Source organism: Phaenicophaeus curvirostris, chromosome 6 (genome assembly GCF_032191515.1).
Source record: "Phaenicophaeus curvirostris isolate KB17595 chromosome 6, BPBGC_Pcur_1.0, whole genome shotgun sequence".
In the NCBI taxonomy this organism is placed as follows: domain Eukaryota; kingdom Metazoa; phylum Chordata; class Aves; order Cuculiformes; family Cuculidae; genus Phaenicophaeus; species Phaenicophaeus curvirostris.
In genome coordinates, this window is record NC_091397.1 from 26,389,780 (window position 1) to 26,416,608 (window position 26,829).

The following is a 26,829-nucleotide window of genomic DNA, read 5'->3' on the forward strand; positions in this document are numbered from 1 at the left end:
ACCTAAAGGTAGGTAAAGTAAGATTACTTTAACACTGCTTTTATGAGACATGTCCAATTAGATAATTTTTAAAACCTGAGTTGCAGCGCTCTCTCGTACCTTTCAGGATAAGTAGTCAAAAACATGCATGATATATTCAAGTCACTTTTAATTCGAAGTACTGTCAGTTTTTAATTAACAGTTCGATGCATCATTTTCTGTGACCATCACCTACTGTTGATGTTCTGTACCTAAACTGTTTAGCTATTTGGGTTAAAATGTCATTTGGAAAGTTAAGTGAAAGTATAAGCTCCCTACAATGTCTGGTGTTGCAGTTGTAATTTAATATTTGATTTTAAGCTTTTCTTTTTTAAGTTAACTCTGTGCAGTGGGGATGCCCATGAATCTGGAGATTTTTGAATTCTAAGGAGACAAGATTTCCTTTTTCTTTGAAAAAAAAGTGGAGGGAATCCATTTTATGTTTGCAGAATCATTCTGTCAAAACTATGCAGGCCCGGGAGGTGTACCTGCAGGACTTGCATGTGACTGCTGTGCTCAGCTTTCTCACCCCACGGTGGATGGACTCCTGTGCTGAAGCAGAAAGATTGAGTTCATGCAGCTGCTTTAAATCTGTGGCTAATCCTGTTGATCTTGAGCAATAAATACGTTTGGGTAATTTTTTACCTTCTGGCATGAACTTTTATTAGTTTTACTCTTGAATAATCTGTGAAAACATTTATTTCTTTCAAGACTAAATGGTTGATAGCTTCCTTTTAAACACTGTGGCTTCTATTCTTACTTTACTGCAAGGAATTGAAAGCTAAAACTTGAGCTGACTGACAGACAGACCTGTGTTTGTGATTATTCAGTTTACTAGAACAATAGAAAAGGCTTTTTTAAATAGTCATTCCATGTTATTCAATGCCATGATTTCCAAATATTTTATTTGCAAGCAAAAGGTGTTCTTTTGTTACTTTTTTTTTTTTTTAGATTCTTGAAGTGTTTAATCAATAACAGTAAGGTTAAAATTGCAGTTTTCAACATTAAAGTTTTACCAGCTTGGCAGACTGGTTAGATGTCCAACCACGTATTTATTTTCCCACACTACCTGTATCTAACAAACTCTGTCATCCAAGACAGTGGTTTTATTCACAATTGGTTTTTTAGGGGTAGAAAGCCTCCAGGAGTTAGGTACACCTTGTACCAGTTGTCTCTTGTTCACACTCCCCAATGAGCATTAACATTACTGCTTGTGGTTTCCTTGAGCTATTTCTAACTTTTGTTACTAATACTAAAGAAGGATTTGCTAAGATTGCTTTGAAGCTGGTGAAGAGGCTGGAGAACAAGTCTTATGAGGAGCAGCTGAGGGAATTTGGGTTGGTTAGCCTTGAGAGGAGGAGGCTGAGGGGAGACCTTATTGCTCTCTACAACTACCTGAAAGCAGATTGTAGAGAGGAGGGAGCTGGCCTCTTATCCCAAGTGACAGGGGACAGGACAAGGGGGACTGGCCTCAAGCTGCACCAGGGGAGGTTCAGACTGGATATCAGGAAAAAAAATTTCACAGAGAGGGTCACTAGGGACTGGCAGAGGCTGCCCAGGGGGGTGTTTGAGTCACCATCCCTGGAGATATTTAAAAGATGGATAGATAAGGTGTTCAAGGACATGGTTTAGTGGCAGATAGGAATGGTTAGACTCGATGATCCTGTGGGTCTTCTCCAACCTAGTGATTCTATGAGTCTATGAATTGTTTTGTATTTTTCCTTATGCTTGATCTACAAAGGTTCAATTAAGAATAGTAGTAATGTCAAAAAAGCAACCTCTTGGCATTGATGCATATCCTTGAAATTGTAACTATCAAATAATATTTTAGAAGATGTACTTCTGAAAAAATGTGGATATGTACTTCTTCTATTCTTAGGGATTCTTAAAAATAGTTCAGGTTATATGGGTCAGTGTATTTTAGCAAAGTTCTTTAAGATTGCTTCGCTGTCTTCCTCTCTTTATTCATAGCCCTTAGTTCAGGCAGGAATCACAGCCTTGATGATTTTTTTAGACAGTGAACACTAGCTGACTTAAAAATATTTGAATGTCAGGATTTTTTGACATTTTGTGATAGGTTCTCTTTATTTATTCTATTTGACATAAGTAGCCATTAAAATCATGCTAAAATTATTGAAAGGCTTACTGTATTGGGTTTATCGCCTGTCATGCACAGATTATACCCATTTTCATTTGATATCTGGAGTATGGCCAGCTTTTGCTAAATGGTGTCTGTTTAACTTTTAAAAGAAATGTGCAGCTGTTTGTAAGCAGAATCCAGTTACTGTGAGTAGCAGTGATGCCAGCTGTGGGCTGCATGCTTCAATTGGTGCTGTAACCAAACAGGGCTTTTGTAGATGCCTTCGCTCTATTCACTCTGTTGACACAACATATAGAGACATTCTTCCATAGCTTTTATAGTTTCCTGTCTCTGCACATGATAAAGAGAGATTTCTCCTCCTCTGCTTGGGCAAATCTGGACAGAAAGCGAAGCCTCGTATTTTAGTTTCTCTCACAAATGTGGAATATTTGTCTTGAGCTTTGGTTATTTCTGTCTGAAGCAGGTCAAGAAGTTACATCTGGAAGACAGACAGCTCAGAGGACTCAAAAAGGCTCTAAAGGTCCCAGAGTTTGTTGGCCATATGTCTGCTTCCATGGCCACCTCCACTGCAGGCAGCAGTGTGTTGACATTTAGCCCCATGCTTGTCTTCATAACCAGTAACGGACCTGGGGCCCCACCTGTAGCCTAAACGTAGCCATGCATGCCACGGCTATGAAGGACATGCACAGGAAGATGCTTGGTCAACCCTAAAGCAAGATGTTCCTGTGGGGGAAAAACTACACCAAAATTCTTTTGGGAGTGGGAGGGGAAATAAACCACATGCACAGAAGTGCGCCCTGCCCCCCCTCCCCCCATTGTCCTGCAGCAGCCAGACTGAAACCATTGTCTTTCTAGAAAAGATAGAGAATGAAAAGGATGTATTTTAACAGCCTTAATTGATTTTACTCCTGTAGCTTCTGTAAGTTGTATTTCTGCATGGTGAATGACTGCAGCAAAACAAGAATCGGGACTCTTCTATGAGATATCAGTGGAGAAGGTTAACTCTTCAACAGAAGGAGGTGGTGTTGATGGGGCCACCAAAGGTCTTCTGCTTTGGTTTTTGGAGGCACAGCAACAACAGCCTTGCAAGCAGCATCACTGAGCCTTACTGCCATGTCTTTGGCATCCCATGCCACAGACTCTGGAAGCCTGGTGGAAGAATGAGGGAGTCACACCAACAGCAGGGGTGCCCCAGCCTGGGCTTCATGGAGTTCCCTAGCATTTTGTCAGTATTGACAGCACTGGGTGCTAGAATTTGCATTTGATTCTCCAGTATTTCAAATCCATCACGGATTAGTATGTAGCTATCATCTATAAAATCTAAATTTATATAGTAAATTTGGGCACAAAGAAGTAGAATTGTGTGAATACTTCATGTGAGCAAAACTCATTGAAGTTTCTATATCTATTTAGTTTTTCTACTGTATAAGGGGTAGAATGAAAAATAATCATAATATATTCTTTACCTCTTGGGGCTGATGAGGTAAATTTTGCTGTTGAGTTTCAAGGCAGTAATGTCAGACCTTGTGCCTGATGTCACAGCATATGCTGAAGTTGAAAAATGTCCAGAAATAACGTTGAATAGAATCACTTTAAATGTATTTGTCTTGAATCCCTGCTTTGTAACATTATTGCTGTAGTCTCATCCCAAGCTAGCGTTATTCATTAATACCAGCTTATCCCCATGATCCTTCTTTGTCTTTGCCTATGCAGTCGAATATACTGTGTGCACACATTTGTGACCTTCTGTTTCTTGCTCCATTAATACCATATTGTAAATTTCCCTTAGAGCTGGTGCGGTTAAACCAGTTACACAGTCAGACCAGGGAACCTCTATTCTTGGCTTCTGTTAGAGTTTCTGTTACCCCGGGTACCATATTAGGAGGCATTAGGAAGAATAAATTCCTCTGGAAATTCAGACTGTCTGATTTTTGAAGCATTGATGTGGTTTAGTGTAATGTAATACACTTGGTATGAATGCTTAATGTATCAACATTCTTTTGCTTACTCTAGGCAGTTTTACATCTTACTAGGATGCAATTCATTGTGCTAAACAGTATGAATGTGAAACTATCATTAGAAAAAATGCAGTCAGCCAAAATGAATTCCGCCTGCAGGTGCAATTAAGGGATTGGTAAGTCTACAATATGAAGTAATTGAGTAGTGACCTGGCACTGAGAATGCTGCATTGCACTTTCCATTTGAAAGATGTTTACAGCAAACCCTTTGCTGTATTACAGAAGCTTTGCCGTTAATCCTCTTAGCCTCTGCCTGTTTGTCCATTTTTATATACAAGCAATGGTATTAACAGGCTGAATGGCTGGGTTTTGGTGGGAGCGGGTGCCACACTCCTACTGAATTAATGCAACACCCCATTAATTGGTCGCTGCATGGTGATTTTAATGTGAATATAGCAAGGCTACTAAGGGCTTTAGATTCCTTAGAATCACAAGCATTTTAGTTGATGCAGAAAAACACCTGCTTATACTAGAAACTAAATAAATACCGTCTGTAACGTGCTGCCTTAAACTGGGGGTTGTGTTTACCCTGTACAGAAGGGCGGTTCAAGGGTTCTAGTGTCATACTTAAGCTATGCTTCAACTCCTAAGCCATGTATTTAAGTTATGAGTAGGCTGTGCTCTGGCACTCTGCAAGGGAAGAGTTTAACATGTCTCTACATTTTTCTTAATAAAATATAATAGAATTTCCCACAGTTGTCTTAGACCATGCAACTATGTTTAGTAATCCAAGCTCAGTTAAAGAATTCATTGAGGAAAAAAAATCTCATTTTAAAAAAATGCAAGCATCTCTTTGTTTAAGATTTTTATATGAACTTAGCTGTGAAAGGTGATGGAGGGACAGCTTTGGAGATTCAGAAGGGCTCCTGCTATGGTCTGGTGTGGAAGCGTATTTGCTTACCGTCCCTTCCTCAGAGGCAAGTCTGTGAAATCTTCCAGCACTAGAAATCCTTCTCCCTGGCTCACTCAGTCTTTGCTGCATCTGCAGCAGTATCAGCAAGATGACCAACTAGTACTCAATGCAGCAGCTGCTAGGAATGAGACAAAGTATATGAGAGAGTCAAAAGAAACCTTAGGGGCAGTTGCAGCTTTGCATGCCAAAACAGCAGAACAGGATTTGTATTGATGTAATACTGAGAAAATTGGATACCAAATCAAAATGTTTGCACCTATCTCGTTTCTCTCTCTCTATTCTGCCTTAAGTAAAGGGATAGATAGCAATGTGTACTATTTCTAGTGCATTTTGAATGTATGTCTCTCTTCATAAAAGCATTGTATTAGTTTTAGTTCCATTTATAAAAAGTCATAAGTCTACAATAAAATGAGTTGGATGAACTATATCTCTGTAAGTTATTCAGCAAATCTTCTAAATTAATGTCTGTGATCACTTTTCTGTGACCTTTTCTCCTTTGATTTATTTTCTTAACAGTTCTGAAAAAAAGGAATTGATTGTGAATTTTTTTGTAGATTAATTTTTAGTGAATATTTAGGTTGTACAGTTAAAATCTGCTGCAATTTATTATAAATAGAAATAAGAATGTTTTATGAATAGTCGGTATTTCAAGTGCTTTACTCTGAGAACATTTGTGACATTTTTACTCTGTGTGGGCATCTTGACTCGTAGGCTGAGGGAGAGTGAGATTGCTGGGAGAAGAAACACTGACGTTTTGATTCATGATGACATTGCTACTGTATGGCAGGCTGTACTAATTGGTACCAGAAGCAGCATTTACTCTTGGCAAGCTCACGTGTCACCCTCTTGAAGGCAGAAGAAAAACAGCACCCTCAGTTGCAGGCAGAAACAAAACAGCACCCTCAGTAGCAATGTAGATTGGCAGTGATGCAAGGATCTGGAAGAAATACTGCAGCACATTCAGGAATAAATGTCTACGGACAGAAACTGCAACTTTACTTTGTGCTCTTCTATCAGGTTAAATTTCATAGAATCACAGAATCATAAAATAACCAGGTTGGAAGAGACCCACCGGATCATCGAGTCCAACCATTCCTATCAAACACTAAGCCATACCCCTTAGCACCTCATCCAGCCGTGCCTTAAACACCTCCAGGGAAGGTGAATCAACCACCTCCCTGGGTAGCCTGTTCCAGTGCCCACTGACCCTTTCTGTGAAAAATTTTTTCCTAATGTCCAGCCTAAACCTCCCCTGGTGGAGCTTGAGGCCATTCCCTCTTGTCCTGTTCCCCGTGACTTGGAAGAAGAGGCCAGCTCCCTCCTCTCTACAACCTCCTTTTAGGTAGTTGTAGAGAGCAATGAGGTCTCCCCTCAGCCTCCTCTTCTCCAGGCTAAACAACCCCAGCTCTCTCAGCCGTTCCTCATAAGGCCTGTTCTCCAGCCCCTTCACCAGCTTCGTTGCTCTTCTCTGGACTTGCTCCAGAGCCTCAACATCCTTCTTGTGGTGAGGGGCCCAGAACTGAACACAGGATTCAAGGAGCGGTCACCCCAGTGCTGAGTACAGAGGGAGAATAACCTCCCTGGACCTGCTGGTCACACCGTTTCTGATACAAGCCAAGATGCCATTGGCCTTCTTGGCCACCTGGACACACTGCTGGCTCATGTTCAGTCGGCTGTCAACCAACACCCCCAGGTCCCTCTCCTCCAGGCAGCTTTCTAGACAGACTTCTCCTAGTCTGTAGCACTGCATAGGGTTGTTGTGCCCCAAGTGCAGGACCCGGCATTTGGCCTTGTTAAACCTCATCCCATTGGACTCTGCCCAGCGGTCCAGCCTGTTCAGATCCCTTTGCAGAGCCTCCCGACCCTCCAGCAGATCCACACTTCCACCCAGCTTAGTGTCATCTGCAAACTTGCTAAGGGTGCACTCGATGCCTTCATCCAGGTCATTGATAAAGACATGGAACAGGGCTGGACCCAGCACTGAGCCCTGGGGAACCCCACTTGTCACTGGCCTCCAGCTGGATTTCACACCATTTACCACCACTCTCTGGGCCCGGCCATCCAACCAGTTTTCCACCCACGAGAGTGTGTACCTGTCCAGGCCAGAGGCTGACAGTTTCTGAAGCAGAATGCTGTGAGAAACTGTGTCAAAGGCTTTACTGAAGTCCAGGAAGACCACATCCACAGCCTTTCCCTCATCCAGCAGCCGAGTCACTTTGTCATAGAAGGCGATCAGGTCAGTTTGGCAAGACCTGCCTCTTGTGAACCCTTGTTGACTGGGCCTGATCACCTGGTTCTCTTTCATATGATTCATGATAGCACTCAAGATCACCTGTTCCATGACTTTCCCTGGCACTGAGGTCAGACTGACAGGCCTGTAGTTTCCTGAGTCCTCCCTGCGACCCTTCTTGTAGAGGGGCACAACATCAGCCAGCCTCCAGTCCAGTGGGACTTCCCCAGTCTTCCAGGACTGTTGGAAGATGATGGAAAGGGGTTTGGCCAGCACATCCGCCAGCTCCTTCAATACCCTTGGATGAATCCCATCTGGCCCCATAGACTTGTGAGTGTCTAGTCGGGCTAGCAAGGCTCTGACCACCTCCTCTTGGATCACGGGAGCCTCATTTTGCTCCTCTAGGTCCTGGGTTTGTACACAGGCAGAATGACTTTCTTTACAATTAAAGACTGAGGCAAAGAAGGCATTAAGTACCTCAGCCTTTTCCTCATCCCCTGTCACTGTTGTTCCTTCTGCGTCCAATAGGGACTGTATGGTCTCCCTAGTCCTCCTTTTATTATTTATATATTTATAGAAGGATTTTTTGTTATCTTTCACAGACTTTGCCAATCTGATTTCTAGCTGAGGCTTAGCCCTTCTGATTTTTTCTCTACACAGTCTCACTTCCCTCCTGTAGTCCACCCAAGAGGCCTGTCCCCTCTTCCAGAGCCCATAAACATTTCTCTTCTTCTTGATATCACTCAAGATCTCTCTGTTCAACCAAGCTGGTTTTCTCCCCTGCCAGCTTTTTTTTCAGAGAGTTCAAAGTCTGCCCTCTGGAAATTTAATGCTACTGTCCTGCTAACCACCCTCTTCACTTCACCTAGAACAGAAAACCCTATCATCTCATGATCACTTTGTCCTAGGCGTCCACCTACTGCCACATCCCCCACAAGGCTTTCTCTGTTCGCAAACAGCAGGTCCAGGAGGGCACCCTCCCTTGTTGGTTCACTCACCAGCTGTGCAAGGAAGTTGTCTTCCACGCACTCCAGGAACCTCCTAGGCTGCTTCCTTTCTGCTCTATTGTACTTCCAGCAGATATCAGGAAGATTGAAGTCTCCCACAAGAATGAGAGGCATTGATCTTGAGACTACTCCCAGCTGTTTATAGAAGAGCTCATCAGCTGCTTCTCCTTGGCTGGGTGGTCTGTTGTTTAGACATTAAAGGTCCAGACTATAGGCTATACTATATTATCATTAATTTGTCAAACTCGGCTCGCTGTCGACATTCTCGTTTGCGTGCTTATTTTCACGTTCAAAGATAGAATGAGTTCTCAAGCATGCTAGTTTGTTACCTTGGCAATAGAGGGGCTTGCCAGAAGAGTGACAAAATATATCTGCTGTCTCACTGGAAAAGAATTTTCTTCTTAAATATTCTTGTTGATTTTTTTTTTTTATAGTGTGGCTATCAATGTGCTCTTGTTGCAATTGCTTCTTTGTTGTGGATGGGGACACACTCAAGGCGTAGGCAAATGTTTTTACTTTGCCACGAAACAGGAGTGAAGCTAGAGTCGGTCAGAGCCATTCAGGTTTAAAAGTCAGTTCAGCACTGCTGTAAGCAGCAAGGTGTTAAATTGCTGTACCCAGATCTCTAATCTGTCCAGGATCTGTGAAAAAAGTCTGGCAAGAGAGACTTTCTGAGGAACCCTGAGCTTTTGGGGAATGCAGTACAATGGAACTTGGCTCTTGGCTCTTTTCCCTGCAATTGTCAAGCTACTGTCATGAAAAATATGAGGGTTTTTTTTTCCTCTGGATTTGTATTCTCTGTTTCTAAATTGTTGATTTCACCAAAAATAGACAGCAGTATATGTAAACAACTGCAAAGTAAATTTGTCAGTAACTTCCAGTAATACAACCTTGAGTTAAAAAAAAGGCAAGGTCTGGGCAAAGGAATGGATTGCATGCGAAGTACTTAAAACTTAAAAAGTCTTCTTGGAATTCATATGTGATCAGTAAGGCTCAGGGGAATCGCCTCAGGAGTCATTTATTCATCCCATTATACTGCTGCTTCCTAGCTGCTCTATTACAAAAAACGACCCACTGCCCAAGAAGATTTAGGCTTAGGTCTGCGAAACTCATCATGCAGAATTCAGTGAAAATCATTCCGTGTGTACCATAAAAGTAAGAGAAAAACAGGACAGTATTGGAATTTCCTATTTGTAGTAATGGGTATGACAAAAAAATATGGTGAGGATAGAAGGAAGAAAACCTCACGGAATTATAACCCATCACTGTATGCAAAAAAAAGCAGGAATATTCAGATAAGACTGTATAGATACCTTTCTCAATTCTGAGTTTCAGTGCACCAGGCTGTTTTACTCACTAAAACAAAACTGAGACACAGCAGCCCTAGTGGCAAGTTGCAAATTCTATGCAAGCCATGTTACAACACCAGTGAATCTTTTTCAGTCTGACCAAGGTGACCCTTTCACAATAAGCAAGTTGAGTTATTTAGATTGCCTTCTCGCAAAAGCTAAGTCTGATGTTCAGCTACTCTACAAAGGGTCGCATGTTGAAAGCGTGGAAAATGAGTTTAATAAAAACAGATCAAAGAAATATTCTCAAACTTTTTGAGTTGAAGTAATTCGATATTTGCCAGTGAGTGAACTATTTGGGTTTTTAGGGTTGCCATGGGAAAATAGCTGAAGTTTTTCCAGGATTGGTTTAGAGGCATATTTGCCCTCAACAACCTAAAGACCATAATTTGTTGTCTGTGTAGAAAAGAAAGGAATTATTTGTGCCAACTGTGTTTCTCGTGACACCATGTTCCTAAAGTTTCATGTGAGTAGGATTGCTGCTCCAAAGGTCAAGCCTGGTCTATGAGGACTTGTGCCCATGGGAGACAGTTCATCTCTACTTCTCATTTTTCACTGTGCGCTAGATCAAGATTGTGAACAAGGACACTGGGTGTTGTATAATGAAGAGACCAGCACTGCATTTTGTATGGCTTCTTAAGTGTTTAAGTATTAATTTGTTTTCAAAGGAACTTATCTTGTTCTCAGGTCCCTTGAGAAGTGTGAAGAAATGGTGGTGCAGGGCTATGGTCCCACTTGTTTCCAACAGGCTTTGGACCCTAAGTCCACCCTGAATGCCTGCAGAATGGGAAAGTTTACGTTCTGCCACAGCAAGGTTTATTTTAGTCAAAGTTAATTCCCTTTTAGCAGGAGTTTGCTGTCACTGAAAGCAAATGCAGTAACTCATTCTTGAACAGCAGGACAAGCGCTCTCTCTCCCTGGTTTTGAACTGCTGTTGGCAGTAGTGGTGGGGCAGACTGCATCTTGGATGGTATTGTTTTGTTAAATGCTTTATTGAATTATTGTCCCAGCACTTGTTGCTTTGCAGAGATCTCATGTTCCAAAGTCTCTGAAAGAGGAGTGTTGCTTGGCAATTCCTTTGAGTGTAATTAGCAGCTGACTGGAGATCATCTGTGTCAGGGTAGCTATAGCCTGGGTCAGTGATATACACTGATATGGAGGAAGGAGGTGGAGGCTTTGAGAAATACACTACATTGAAAAAGCACAGGTGAAGTCAGAGAGGTGTCTGTTCCTCCCCATGAATGGGGTCAAAATGAGAGCCACTGCCTGGAGAACAGGAGTTTCTCAGAACTCATCTGGTTTTTGAGAGACTTGAACTACGGGATTTCTTTTTTTTTTTTAGATTGAATGTTTTCAGAAGGGAAAGGGTCCTTTCAGAAAGAGTGAGGAAAATTAACCCTAAGAAGAGGGGATCTTTAATCTCCTCATTGATCCTCCTCAGAGTAGCACATGTGATATAGGATGTTTTCAGCTGAGAGAGTTACTTAACTGCTATAAAAATTTTTACTTACCTTCTTCACTTATCTAAGTTAAAATTTAACTTACCTTCAAGGAGCAAGGTTTTCGATAACTCTAATATGTAAACTTAGTATTTTCAGGAGATCTTAATCTCCTTTGTCATATGATATCTGTAATGACACAATATTAACTAAATAATGATCAGGAAAATATTTTACATTCTTAGAAATTACTCTGTAAGGCTTGATCTGTATTAGCTTTTATTTTACTCTTTAGCATCATTGCTTGCTTTTGCTTGCTAAACTGTCTTAAATAAGAGTAAAAGCATGAAATTTTCACATGTGGCACAAATCTCTTCTTCAGCTACAGTGATTTTGTATTTTTCCACTATGTAGACAGGTAGCGGAATATATGTAAACATAAATTGTAACGAAACTAGTACATCAGCAATAATAGAAGTACAAACTGAATAAATAATAAATGCTAGGGTATATAACTTTACTTATTCTAGGACATTACTTGATGAAAACAGGTGTTTTAAAGAAGTCACACCTGAAACTGAGACAAGTAGCAGAAAGATGGGGTAAAAATTATATTTCTACACAGAAAATTTGAGATGACAGATAGAGAAATCTGAAAATTTGGCCTTCTGCTTGAGTTAAAGTTCCAAGAAGGCCACATTTTATACAAACTTGTCAATGTTGAGCTGCACAGAATTTAAAATGCTCAGGTAAGGGATTTGTAGTGGAGAAGGACTTTGATGCACTGCTACATTGGTGCACCCTTCTTGGAAGTACTCGAGTGTACTTGGGGCGAGTGCATCTGGTGACAGAAAGGATGAAACAGGCACTGATGGGTTATATATTCCAAGGACCACACAATGAACACTGTTCCCTTTATGAGAGCAGAGGGTTCACCAGCCCAGCTGAAGTGCATTTACACAAATGCATACAGCATGGGCAAGAAGCAAGAGGAATTGGAAGTTATTGTAGGGCAGGGAGACTACGATGTAGTTGCCATCACGGGAATAGGGTGGGACGGCTCGTGTAACTGGAGTGCAGATATTGTGGGGCATAAACTCTTCGGGCAGGACAGGAAGGGTAGGAGAGGTGGTGGGGTAGCCCTCTGTGTTAGAGAGTGCTTTGATAACCTTGAGCTCGATTATGGTGATGATGGGATTGAGTGCCTGTGGGTTAAAATCAGAGGAGCCCACAAAAAGGCGGATATTGTGATGGGAGTCTGTTACAGATCACCCAGACAAGACGAAGCAGCTGATGAGCTCTTCAATAAACAACTGGGAGTAGTCTCAAGATCGCTAGCTCTTGTACTTGTGGGAGACTTCAATCTTCAGGATGTCTGCTGGAAGCACAATACAGCAGAAAGGAAGCAGTCCAGGACGTTCCTGGAGTGTGTGGAAGACAACTTCCTCACACAACTGGTGAGTGAACCAACAAGGGGAGGCGCCCTCCTGGACCTGCTGTTCGTGAACAGAGAAGGCCTTGTGGGGGATGTGATGGTTAGAGGACACCTGGGACAAAGCGATCATGAGATGGTAGAATTTTCAGTTCTAGGTGAGGTGAAGAGGAGGATTAACAGAACAGTCACATTAAACTTCCAGAGGGCAGACGTTGGACTGCTCAGAAGGCTGGTTGGCAAAGTCCCATGGGAGACAGTCCTTAGGGGCAAGAGAGCCCACGAGGGCTGGGTGCTCTTCAAAAAGGAAATCCTAGCAGCTCAGGAGAAAGCCATCCCCATGTTCTGGAAAAGGAGCTGACAGGGAAAAAACCCAGCTTGGTTGAGCAGGGAGATCCTGAGGGACATCAAAAACAAGAGGAATGTTTTGAACCTTGGAAGAAGGGACAGGCGTCTTGGGTGGACTGCAGGGACTTGGCACTGGTGAAACCGCTTCTTGAATCCTGTGTTCAGTTCTGGGCCCGTCACCACAAGAAGGACGTTGAGGTTCTGGAGCGTGTCCAGAGAAGAGCGACAAAGCTGGTGTAGGGGCTGGAGAACAGGCCTTATAAGGAACGGCTGAGAGAGCTGGGGTTGTTTAGCCTGGAGAAGGGGAAGCTGAGAGGAGACCTCATTGCTTTATACAACTACCTGAAGGGAGATTGTAGAGAGGAGGGTGCTGGCCTCTTCTCCCAAGTGACAGGGGACAGGACAAGAGGGAATGGCCTCAAGCTCTGCGAGGGGAGGTTCAGGCTGGACATCAGAAAAAAATTTTTCACAGAAAGGGTCATTGGGCACTGGAACAGGCTGCCCAGGGAGGTGGTTGAGTCACCATCCCTGGGGGTGTTTAAAAGACGGTGGATGAGGTGCTGAGGGGCATGGTTTAGTATTTGATAGGGATGGTTGGACTTGATCATCTTGTGGGTCTTTTCCAGCCTAGTGATTCTGTGATTCTATTTTAGCTTGGTTACTTCCAGTCTCTGCAGCTCCTCCAAGCTGAAACAGTAGGACCTTCTGATTTAACAGTAGTGAATTCAGAAGAGAGGTCAAAGAAAGTAAGCAGGTCTGTCCTCTCATTGTTGAGGCCAGATAATCCATGTACCACCAAAGCAGTTCTGATTTCACGTTTGGGCCTGAAACTGCACTGTATAAAAATTAAGATCCTGCTTTCAGTTGAAATGAGCTTAAAAGTGAAGTGAGCCTGGTTGTTTAACTGCTTATTCTGGAAAGCAAAATCACAGTCATGTCTCAGGCCTGATGAATGTATGTGGCATGATTTGGGGTTGGCATTGGTTGGGTGCCTCTCCTGGTAAGCAGGCCAGGTGCAGGACATGCTGTAGTGGACAGGGCTATAAGGATGTGAGCTGAGCTGGCCCTGCTGCAGGATGGTGATACTCTGGGGTTTTACTGCACATGGTCTTTATGACTGTGCCAAGAGACAGAAGACATGATAATGTGTGCTAGATAATGTGTCATGAGATAATACTTTCCAGTTCATATCAGAAAATTGAACAGTTTGGTTATGCATGGCAGCTCCTGGCTCTCTGCTGTGTGTCAGAAGAGGTCTCTGTAGGATGGAGAAGTCTAGGGCCCAGATACTTATAGGATTTTAGAAACTGAAATCTGCTGTGCATTTCTTTTTGCCACAGTTTCAGGCTGCTTCAATCAGATCTTCATCCTACTGAGCTTTCAGAGGGAAGCCCCGAGCTTAGTTTTAGTGTTAGATGATAAGTTTCTTCCAGTATTGCAACTGTCTTGATTCCCATCTGTACCTTGTCCCTGAAGTTGCTTCTTGGGGAGATTTGTCCCCTTGGTGCTTCACTGCTGATGCGTTAGTGACAGCTGATGCCCACACAGGCTTTAGGGGAGCACAAAGCCAGGAAATCTGGTGGGAGCTTTTGGGGGCTTCTCCTCACTGATTCCATGCATTTGACTGTGGCAGAACCACCACATATCGCACTGGTGGTCAGTGTTATGTCCATAAACATGTCTAATTCTTCCTATGGCACTCTTAAGGCTCTTCCTCAATTCTCTCCCTGCAAGAGAGAGAATCTATTCATCTATTCAAACCAACAGATGATTGTAAAACTGTTCTGAAGAAATAGGCAGCTGCCCTGGGAACATATCTGTTCTTCCTTACAGAGGGCAAGGAGATGCTATTGTGTGCTTTTCTAGATTGAAAGACCTGAGAAAGTACTGAAAGCATCGTCTACAACTTGTAATGTTTTTCTCAGTGCCTTATGTCAAAATGACTTAGCCACTGTGTTTCCTTACTTGGATTCTTGCTAACAAACATAACAAAACTTGTCTGAAATTCCAGCTGTTACTGTAATTAATAATAATGCTTCTGGTACAAATTATTTATGATTTCCATCCATTTCTCTATTAAAGACAACCTCCGGGTTTTCATCTTTCACAAAGTTAACAGGGTGAATGTATATGGCAGAACCAGCCAAAGGAAATTGTTACTACTGTCATTATAATTAAGATTGCCAAAGGATGCATCCATAGTGTCAAGTTGATTAGTTCCCTTTAGTGTCTGGACTTTTTTTTTTTCTCCCAGTTTCAATGCAGGACAAACAAGTTTATTCACTTGGGGAAGAAAACGAGTGAAAGATTAGTGTTTGTGCTTTAAGGTCCACACTCTCCAAATGCAAACACTGTCAGCGCCAAGTCCTCTGTGAATCTCCCCCACCAAACACATGGCATACCCTGGAGGTGGGTTAAAACAGATAAAAATAGAAGGTAGTTCTGCAATTATTTACCTTCCTGCATTGGATGTCTGCACAGTAATGATGTATGTCCAGAAGACCTATTTGTTCTCAGGGCTTCTCAACAGGATACATGGAGTGGTGACCCATTTGATTGCTGGTGCTGTCTGCAAAGAAGGTGGGGAGCAAAGGTGTTCCAAATGTTTAAGGCTTTAAAAATGGCATACAAGAATGGTGATAATACCAGTCATCACTCTGAGTTTGCAGAATGTACTAAAGCGTGTATCAAGTACTAAAGCAATGAATATCGCGTGTTCCTCTGGGAAGCCACATTTAGTCTCTTGGCAGTATGTGACTGCTGTTTCTGGAAACATGGCTCCATGCAGGATTTGGGAAACCCAAATTCTGGCCTTGCTCTTTGCTGTCATAGAATCATGGAACAATTAGACTGGTTTGGGTTGGAGGGGGCCTCATCTAATTACAGCCTCCTTGCTATGGGCATGGACACCTCCCACTAGATCAGGCTGCCCAAGGCCCCATCCAACCTGGCCTTGAACACTTCCAGGGAGGGGGCTTCCACAGCTTCCCTGGACAACTTGTGCCAGTGTCTCACCACCCTCATCGTGAAGAATTTCTTCCTAATGTCTAGTCTAAATCTTCCCCCCTCCAATTTGTAGCCATTCCACCTAATCCTATCACTACATAATTACCCCATGTCCTGGCATCACTTTCAAAGTGGCCTCTTGCACATCAGAGTTGCAAAACCTTTACTTTGAATTTTCAGGAATAAGAAACTGCTGGGGAAAAGCAGCAGTTTATTGGTATCTCCTGGCATCGTTACAGTGAGTTAGTGGCTGTGATGCCTACTCCCCTGCCTAGAATGAATGCCAGAGGCATTACTTGCTGGCAAACATTCCCTGTAAATGTTAGTGCCATTTTCTGCAGTACTGCTTTCCTATGCGTGGTGATCCACCCACATGGAAATATCTCACCCAGATGACAGGGTCAGATCTTAGGTGTTGTTTGCACTTTCTGAACAGAAGTATGAGGAGCAGGCTTTATGAGAGCATTAGGAAAAGTGGGTGGAAAGCATGGTTTCAGGAGAGGCATTACACAGCGATCACAGTATGTGTTGGCTGTGGCCCCTGGCCTGGAATGGCTTGGTGTAATTAAGTGTTGTGCGTGAGACTATTTAAGAGTGTGGTAGAGACGCTTGGGTAACCGAAAGTGTGTTGGAACAGCTGTTGTAACAAGGTGTCCTCCACCAATATGCAGTTCCTGCAGGATTTGTTCCCTGTAGCAGGCACCAGTCATTGGAGGGGTAAAAAGCACAGGTGGCAAGGCAGTCAGTAGTAGTTGGACCTGGAATGAGGTCATGTTCCTTGGCACAACTAGCAAAGATATAGACATATCCAAGGTGTACTCGTTATGTCTGGGACCTTCTTAGCACATCAGGTGTGACAGTTTTTATGTTGCTGTTTATAGTATGCGATACTAATAACATGGTTAATGCAGCACCAAGCTCACCAGCCTGTGGAGGAGGATAGCCCATGTGATTCTTCATAGTTATCTCCTTTCTGACTTTCTTGACAAAAAAAGAATTGTCCCTGTCTACTGGTTATTGCCAGCAAAATTCTGTGAAGATTTGTGGTAGTTAAGAGCTATGAGAAAATGCCCCAAACATATATAAGTTTTCCTTTTTTCCAGGAATAATAAGTTTGCATCTACTGCTGTACTTTTCTAGTTGTATTAATAAAATGGAATATTACAACTAGGATGTGGGGAGGGGTGTTCTGAACTAGAGTTTGCAACGTATTTAGCTATTGTTGATGTGTCTAGATTGCACTCTTGTCACTGCTTTCTGAAAGAGAAGCAAGTACTCCTCTGTGTGTACGTGTGGTTTCCCCAGAGGTGCCATCCAGGTGCCTAACAATCATACCTGCTTCTTTGGTCACACAGTTTGTCATTAACTTGGTGCTGGCTGAATCACTGATGACCCTTTTTCTATCACCTCTGAGAACATAGAAGTATGCTTTGTTGACAACAGCTCTGGGGTGAGCGCATCAGTTTGTTGGTTGGTTTTGATGTGCGCATCTAGCTTTGGTATCCATTCATTTCCTCTGTTGCTGGATTAGGAGTGCCATTGTAATCCTTGTTAATATTACAGATGAATTCCATGGAAACTTTTTTGTTTTGTAAAGGAGTGGTACAACCAGAGATTCAGATGATATATTGTATTTTTCTGACAGAAAGCTTTCTTTAAGTAATGGCTCAGAAGACTTTATTTTAATGGGTACTTAGCCAGTGTGAGGGCAAAACCGAATCTGTTAAATCATAGAGAATAGGAGAATCCCAAGTCTGCAATCCCACACATGCTGTGGGAAATGCAGGGGCAACAGACTTGGTGAAGTAGGTCTAATTAACTAAAGTTAAGCATACTTTGAGGAAAGTTATAACTGTTTATTTTTAGCAAAGTTAAACCTTGAGTGACAGTTCTCATGACTGTACTGAGCAAGCAGTTTGTTCCTGTGGTAGATAGACTGTTTCACAAAGAAAGAAGTTTTCCAAGCACAAATTTTCTTTTCTTCATTTGAATAACGAGACATTCATTTAATGGAATCAGTCAACCATTAAATGTGATCATGCAAAATGAGGTAAATGACATACAAGAATATCCTCCTTCTTCCCTTAGTCAAAACACACACTGAAGGCAGAGGGCAAGATGATGTGACCAGTGTACAAAAGATGGTGAGTTAATGCTAGGTAGGAAGCATATGCTTTTTTTTACCTTGATGCTCTCAGGGATCCTACAATCTCAGACTAAATGGCTAGGTAAGATACTAGATAAGAGTGGTTTGATGTATTTGGAGCCATAATCATAACTGTATTCACCACCAACAGTACTTCAGTCCCCTTCTTATGTGTAAATCTAAATATTCTGAAACAGTGAGCAATAAACAAAAGTCACCTCTTCTATCTAATCTGGTTCAAGAAAGATCATCCCAAACAAGAAGTTGATATATGATTTGATGTGCGTTGAAAGAAAGCACATCCAGTCATTTTGCAACAAATCCGAAGCTGCTGCCACAGTATACTGATGCCAGTCATTGAATAGAAGGAAAAGAATGGGGCCGGTTAATATGATGAAAAGGAATCCAGAAATAAATACACTCATTTTGTGACATAGTTTTCCCCTGTACCTCACCCTCATCTGTTCTTTGTCTTCAGCAAGCAATATTTATCTGCCCCTCTCGACATCCTTCAACAGCTAGTGACTGTATCTCCATTTTCCATTGTAACCTTCATCTCTGTTCCACGTTTGAAACAGGTCTCTCTCATCGTGTTGACAAATGAGACAATCCAGGCTAAACTCACAGCTGTGGTTTTTAACCTGTACTTGCTTGCATGGCTGCTGCATCTCAGACTTTAAGGTTTGTGGTCAAATCTGAGCTCAGTAGTGCTTTAGTTGGGTCCAGCTCTACTGAGTGGTCCTTGTTTTGGTTGGTGTCAGCATGAATGAGGTTGAGTTTGGATATGGAGTGCTTTGTGGGAATAGTCAACTTTGACAGAAAATCACAGAGAAGGGAATCTGCTTGGCTGGTTACCCACTGGCCTGCAGCAGGACTTTGCATGGCTGTTGACTGGGCTCTTCTGACTGGTTTAATCTGTTCTTGCATCACAGTAGAGGTGGTTGCCATGACTTGTACATCTCAATCAAAAGATAAGTAGGATAGCCTTCTGAACCATATCTGTTCATTTTTCACTACATGCAGGCCAGTATCATTAGATCTGTGGGTTGTTTTCTAGCTTGATATGGCCTGCATAAAAAACCACGATTGCGATTCTCCCTGCCTTCAAGTGTTCTGAGAAGGAGCAGGCAGGGGTACATAACATGAAGGAGGATTTATCTTGTGTATTAGAAGTCTGTAAAAGACATGTAGTAACAAAAGATTTCTCAAAACTCCTCCTTCAGGCTGTTAAGGAGGTGTGGACACCTTCAATTTTGTTTTCCATTTTAACTGGGAGTTCAAACACCCAATGGAGTTAACAACAGGAGCAGAAATTAATGCATCATTCAAGGCTTTCACAAAATACTAGATGCAGGTGCTGTTATTACATCCACAAACAGAAGCTTGAGGAAAGAGTTAAAGTTAATTATTTACTTTTCAAAGTGGTTGGCTGTTTGCATGGTTTCTCTGTTTGTTCGGAACTTGCACATAGATTTTGCAGGTAATATTAGACCAAGTACATTGTAACGTTGTCTTACGCTTATTGCTGCATCAGTGTCTTTTCTTCAGTCTTATTCATACAAAGGTAACATAACATATTCAGCAGCATTAGACAAAGTTTAGTATGTGACATATTTTACCTATCTTCTGCATATGTTTATGAAGGCTTCTTAGGGACATGATTTAGTCAAAATAGCCTTTTTCCTGCATCACTATCACTAAAAATCAATGTGAGATAGGTTTGTGCATTCTTGTAAAACATTTATCATCTCAGTCTTCTTGCAGGGGGCAATTTACAAAGTGTTTTGTATTGGTGTAAAATACAGGAATTAAAATTTCCATAGAGACACACTTCGGTTACAACCATTACTTTGTGTAAAGGTTTTTTGTATATGAGGTTTTTTGCAGTGGCTTTATAGTAGCCATAACACAAGTAGGATAGTATTTGATAGTATTTTTGCATTGCAGCCTTTACATATATACTATTTAAAAGAAATTAATCTACACTAATAGTTTCCTGGACTATTGCATTGCACTGTGCAGCAAGCTGGCATGCTTGCTCCAGGGGCAGTTGTTAAGGAACCTCCAACAAGGCTATAAGAGAGCAGTTTTCTTGAGACTTCCTGAATACACATGTAGCTATGTAGCATGGTGCAGTATTTTATGATGTAAGAGAAACAGTGATATATAAAAATAGGTCTACATAATTGTATCTTCTGTAGGGTGCCTATAAAAGAGGAAGAAGGGATACGGGAAATTGCTTTCCTTTATTTGAAGTAACGGACTTGATACATGCATGGGACTAAAATTCAGTAAAACTTTTACCACAAATCATATGCATTCCTTCATTACTGCCAAATAGAATCATAGAATCACAGAATAACCAGGTTGGAAGAGACCCACCGGATCATCGAGTCCAACCATTCCTATCAAACACTAAACCATGCCCCTTAGCACCTCGTCCAGCCGTGCCTTAAACACCTCCAGGGAAGGTGAATCAACCACCTCCCTGGGCAGCCTGTTCCAGTGCCCAATGACCCTTTCTGTGAAGAATTTTTTCCTAATGTCCAGCCTAAACCTCCCCTGGTGGAGCTTGAGGCCATTCCCTCTTGTCCTGTCCCCTGTCACTTGGGAGAAGAGGCCAGCACCCTCCTCTCTACAATCTCCTTTCAGGTAGTTATAGAAAGCAATGAGGTCTCCCCTCAGCCTCCTCTTCTCCAGGCTAAACAACCCCAGCGCTCTCAGCCGTTCCTCATAAGGCCTGTTCTCCAGCCCCTTCACCAGCTTTGTTGCTCTTCTCTGGACTCGCTCCAGAGCCTCAACATCCTTCTTGTGGTGAGGGGCCAGTTAAGTGAATTAGGCTGACAAACTCTGACTTCTAAAATATGAAAACGTGCTTTCCCTGACTGTTTGAAGTTCTTGAATGTCTGAGTAATCTCTGGTTGAAGGCTATGTTCACGTTGAAAGTATGATGGAAAGTAGTATAGATAATGTAACCGGGTTAATGGAGTCAATGTTAAATTACCGCTTTAGACCTGAAATAAACCCGTAAACCTGGTTAGTTTAAAAAATATCAGTGACTGTGCCTTTTACTCTTCTAAAAAGTTAATACATGACGTGAAGCATTATCTCTAATGGTGCCCATAGGCAACATAAATGTAGATTAATATCCTTCAGGTCTAGCTTTGGTTGGACTCTTTACTAATAATGCACTCTTAATTAGTTGAAATAAGTATTTTAAATATTGAAATGTACAGGCCAACTTAGTCATTCAAGATCACCTTCTGCACTTATAACCATAAGCAATAAAAATCAATCATTTATACTCAAATGACTTTTGCAACCATACTTGTGCTTTATATGAATGCAAAAACACTGAAGTTTGATTGAACAGTAGAAATTTGTCTTTTAAAAGCCTTTTCAGACTCTGCAACATGACAGGACAAGAGCAGTAGCTATTTTCATAAGTTGATGGTAGTTGAGTGATTTTTGGTCTGTTTCTGCAGGTTTTCAATACATATTCGAATGAAGACTATGACAGGAGAAATGATGAAGTTGACCCAGTGGCTGCATCAGCTGAATATGAACTCGAGAAGCGTGTAGAAAAGCTGGAGCTCTTCCCAGTTGAGCTAGAAAAAGGTACGCAGTCTGTTTGCTGATTCCAGTTCCTGTGACATTGATCTGCAAGTCTGAGGAAGTCTGCACATGCCTATGGAGCCTATCTTGGATTTCCACAAAACTCTTATAGTCAGCTTGGGTTTCTGGATTTCAATTACTGTTTGATGAGGAATTAAATAAGCAGTTCAGAGATAGGCAGTTCTTTATTTCACAGAGGGAATTGTTTTTGTCACTCCATTAACACATGATTTTACACAGTTTTGATGCCTTATTTTCATTCTCCTCTTAAAAAATCTTGATTGTTATTCTAAACTCCTTGTAAGGGTGAGTGTGATTTTTTTTGCGTGTAATTAAATAGTAGAACAATAAAGTTTTTAAAAAGAAGCAAACTGATATTAATGTTACAGACCAAGAAGAACCAAAGTATAATTGTTTATTTACCAAATAACTGTATAAATAAAATGTAAGAAGATTCTGCTTTTGCTTTCCCTTTTTCACAGATGAAGATGGACTTGGCATAAGCATTATTGGAATGGGAGTTGGTGCAGATGCAGGCCTTGAAAAACTAGGAATATTTGTCAAAACAGTAACAGAAGGTGGGGCAGCAGAAAGAGATGGCAGGTAAACTACACTCAGTATTTGGAAATTTTCCTGGCAACGATTACTATGAATTATGATTTTCATAGGAAAGAGTTGGTTGCTTAATGTGTGTCATGATAACTCAAAGCTGCAAAATTTGAACATGTAATTGTTAAGGTACATTTGCCGGATGTGATTATGAGAAGACAGCAGTTTGGTGTATCGAGTTTAAACCAATACAGGAGGACAGATTTGCCAAAGAAGTGTGTTCGTGAGTAGCTGAAAACCTGGATGCTTTAGCATTAGTAAAGCTGGAGGTTCCAGTCATTGTGTATCACCTTTGAAGGTAGTTCAGATTTTGAATGTGTTGAGCTCCCCCGTGTGCTTTTGGCTTCAAACCAACTTTTACGCAAGCAGTACTTAGGAGAATGAGTTCTGCTTATCATTTTATTAGGAGAAATATTAGTGTTACCTGAATGCTTTACCTTACTAAAAACACCTCCTTCCAACTTTACTGACACAGGCTGTTATTTGTATTTCTTATTATGCCTAGTCGTCTGCTCTAGAGTTCAATTTTTCCCCCTGCAGCACTGAAAGTACGTTAATCAACTGGAATAGGAAACTGCACCATAGGTCTTGCCCACTAAAGAAATGAATTGGTGTTTGTAGTCTTATGTGATTCACAAATAAAACCTGGTTGCTTCTGGAATGGCTTACTTGGTATGTGCAGATTAAAGAATTCCTTTTGAACATACAGTATCTCCTACCATATGGGACAGTGATCTGTGTGTTACACAATACCTGCCACAATCAGGCCAATGTTTCTCATTTAAAAAAACACTTTACTCTGTAATCATTTAATAATGAAAAATATTCATAAACATCTTCCAAACCGTATAATTTGTTGTTTTGTCCCAGTGCATACCCTTTGTAAATTTGCATACAAATAAAATATTACCCATCTGATATAACATCAATTAAGTCTAATTACATGTATGCTCAACTTCTATTTTTAACCATTAATGATTTGTTATATTAGTTATAAATAATACCAAACCCAAACACAGGTAAGTAGACTAAGAATAAACTCTAAAAAGTTGATACAGCTTTCTAAAAACTGTATTGCAGTAACATGGTCCTTATTGAGGAACACCTATAGCTTTTCAGCCAGGCAAGAGGTTGTTTTGCTGTGAAAACTCGACACAAATTGAATCAGAAGGCTTTACATAGCAGGGTGGTTGAAAAGTTTGTTAACATTGCTCTGAAACTAGCGAAGTATACTACTAGTATGCACTGGGCTTGCAGGTATCTTTGCAAATCAGATATTTACAGGTACTAGGTTGAAGGCCAAGTACTGATTTATGATAGGCTTAAAAATTATGAATGGAAATGAAGACGATGATGCCTCAAGATGTCATGACTTCATCCATTACTTGAAATTTAAATGCCAGAAGGCATTAAGCTCACAACTGGCATTCTGTGCGAAATTCTGTAGTTGAAAATTAGAGTCACTCACTACTGCTCTATGATGATCTTTATTTTCTCTTCCTCTCATTATTCACATGTTTGAGTGGGCTACAGAAGTTAATGTTCAAACACAAGTCTCTCTCGTTTCCCTAGATGGCATATGAAAAGCACTTGGCAGCTGAGGAGGAATGATATCTTTCTTTGGCCATTCTAATATTTTTGTTGGTTTTCAACTGGGTGAATGTTCAGTCAGCTGAGAAATACCCTCTGATTTTCTCTTTGAGAGCCTGACTCACTTGGGCAAAGAATATGTAATCCTCTCAGTCAGAGGCAGAGTGTTCTGTACTTAAGTGCATCAATCTGGACTTCAGTAAAGCCTTTGACACAGTTTCTCACAGCATTCTGCTTCAGAAACTGTCAGCCTGTGGCCTGGACAGGCGCACACTCTCCTGGGTGGAAAACTGGTTGGATGGCCGGGCCCAGAGAGTGGTGGTAGATGGTGTGAAATCCAGCTGGAGGCCAGTGACAAGTGGGGTTCCCCAGGGCTCAGTGCTGGGTCCAGCCCTGTTCCATGTCTTTATCAATGACCTGGATGAAGGCATCGAGTGCACCCTTAGCAAGTTTGCAGATGACACTAAGCTGGGTGGAAGTGTGGATCTGCTGGAGGGTAGGGGGGCTCTGCAAAGGGATCTGAACAGGCTGGACCGCTGGGCAGAGTCCAATGGGATGAGGTTTAACAAGGCCAAATGCCGGGTCCTGCACTTGGGGCACAACAACCCTATGCAGTGCTACAGACTAGGAGAAGTCTGTCTAGAAAGCTGCCTGGAGGAGAGGGACCTGGGGGTGTTGGTTGACAGCCGACTGAACATGGGCCAGCAGTGTGCCCAGGTGGCCAAGAAGGCCAATGGCATCTTGGCTTGTATCAGAAACGGTGTGACCAGCAGGTCCAGGGAGGTTATTCTCCCTCTGTACTCGGCACTGGTGAGACCGCTCCTTGAATCCTGTGTTCAGTTCTGGGCCCCTCATCACAAGAAGGATGTTGAGGCTCTGGAGCGAGTCCGGAGAAGAGCAACAAAGCTGGTGAGGGGGCTGGATAACAAGTCTTACGAGGAGCGGCTGAGAGCGCTGGGGTTGTTTAGCCTGGAGAAGAGGAGGCTGAGGGGAGACCTCATTGCTCTCTACAACTACCTGAAAGGAGGTTGTGGAGAGGTGGGTGCTGGCCTCTTCTCCCAAGTGACGGGGAACAGGACAAGAGGGAATGGCCTCAAGCTCCACCAGGGGAGATTTAGGCTGGACATTAGGAAAAAATTCTTCACAGAAAAGGTCATTGGGCACTGGAACAGGCTGCCCAGGGAGGTGGTTGATTCACCTTCCCTGGAGGTGTTTAAGGCACGGCTGGACGAGGTGCTAAGGGGCATGGTTTAGTGTTTGATAGGAATGGTTGGACTCGATGATCCGGTGGGTCTCTTCCAACCTGATTATTCTGTGAACTGTAAAGTGTCCTGTTAACTTCATCTTTGTGAAAAAAACTAGTTAATCATAATCACTGATAGCAAAACAAAGTCTTCTAACAGAAAATAAAACTATATTTCAGCAGTTGCATCAGATACTCTGAATAACTGCATAGCAATCTTCAAACAGGCTCTTCTGAAACTACAATTTGGAACATTACAATATCTAGAGGTTAACTCCTGTCTTTTATTGAAAGATCCATCAAATCGTGATATAAGTGCATAAGTAATAACAGAGTTTGTTAATAGTGTGTAAAACATGAAATCAATCATTAGACTGAATATGAAAATTAAAATCTTTTTGTGGATGAATTCCTGTCGTCTTTCAGATCATTCTGTTTATGAATCATTCACATTTTAAAATATTTTGATAACATTGGGAACAACACTTTTGAAACATAATTCTTAACTTGAAAAAGACTCTGAACTTTGGCTCTGCAAGGGTTAAATTTTTCAGGTCATCATACAGAGAAGTAATTATACAAGTAATTTTTTCAGCTTTAGTTGGTTCACTTCTGTCGTTGCTACTTCATTGAAGTGCTGCTTTACAAAGGCAAAGATTTATGTCCTGACCATTAGAAAATAATGTCTCAGAGGAATTACTCATTTCATTAATAGCAAAAGCAGTTAAATCTCTATAATTCAGGCTTTGCCAACCTGAGCCTAGCTTTTCGTTCATGTTTGAAATTGTACATGGGAGAGGAAGCCTAGAGCTCCTAGTGGAGGGGGCTCTAAAAGGAAGGCTGCCCAGAGAACGTGGCTGTAACAAGCGTTTGGTGTAGATGGTGCCTGGGGTGGCTTCTCTGAGGGGTTAGAGCTAGGATACAGGTCCAGAGCTGTGGTGGGAATGGGGACAAAGAGGGGATGCCCAAGGAAGAGAAAGGTGGCCAGGAGAATATGGCTGTGAGAGTATTTCAGTCTGGGCAGCATAGGATGTACATGGCAACAGACAGAAAACTTCTTTTTTTAATTAACTGTACGTATATAATTTGAATAACAGTTATGTTAATTCAGTGTTTTTTGATATGTATGTATGTTTATATATAATTAAAATATAGGTAAGTATAGAAAGAGAGAACGTTTGAGAATGCAGGAGCTGTACAAACAAGAAATAAGCAGGTACTAAATATGCCTGGAGAGCACATGGAATCAGACTGCATTACAGTAGATCAAGATAGAGCCACTTGTGAAGTTGCAGGCAACAGTTCTCTAACATGATGTTTAATCACCTGAAATTCTATAACTGTGTATCAATATGAGCACTGCTAGTCCACTGCATAGTCAAGTATGTAAAATGCAGTAGCTAAACTGCCATCAGAAAGGAATCTGTTCTTACACCATTTAGTTTTCAGCCAAGAGGGTGACAGAAGCCCACTCAGTAGGCATCATTTTCTTAAGCTTTTTTTCTTGGAACTTCTGTGGCCATCTGAGTGCACCTCCCAAATGCTGAAGTTAAAAAAAAACATGTATAGAAATACAAAATATTGATGTAATTGGTGTGTTTATTACATGCTTAAGTGAAAACTGAAATAAAATTCTGAGATTAAAATGCCTGGTATGATTTTCAAGATACAAATTTATAGGCTATCCCAAAGGTAATTTTTAAAAAAAGGTTTCTTGCATACAAAAGGGAGATCCTGCCCAGAGCACAGTGACATTCTGTAGTGT

At 41.7% G+C, this 26,829-nt stretch overlaps 1 protein-coding gene across 4 annotated transcripts in view; it reads left to right on the top strand.

The window, feature by feature from the left end:
* Positions 1 to 26,829, top strand: part of PPP1R9A (protein phosphatase 1 regulatory subunit 9A) — a 153,433-nt gene that overhangs the window by 62,918 nt on the left and 63,686 nt on the right. For all 4 annotated transcript variants that reach the window (XM_069859648.1, XM_069859649.1, XM_069859650.1 and 1 more), the window contains exons 3-4: positions 21,493 to 21,625; positions 22,105 to 22,225. In XM_069859648.1, the coding sequence (XP_069715749.1) occupies positions 21,493 to 21,625; positions 22,105 to 22,225 (254 nt within the window). The remainder of the gene's footprint in view (positions 1 to 21,492; positions 21,626 to 22,104; positions 22,226 to 26,829) is intronic.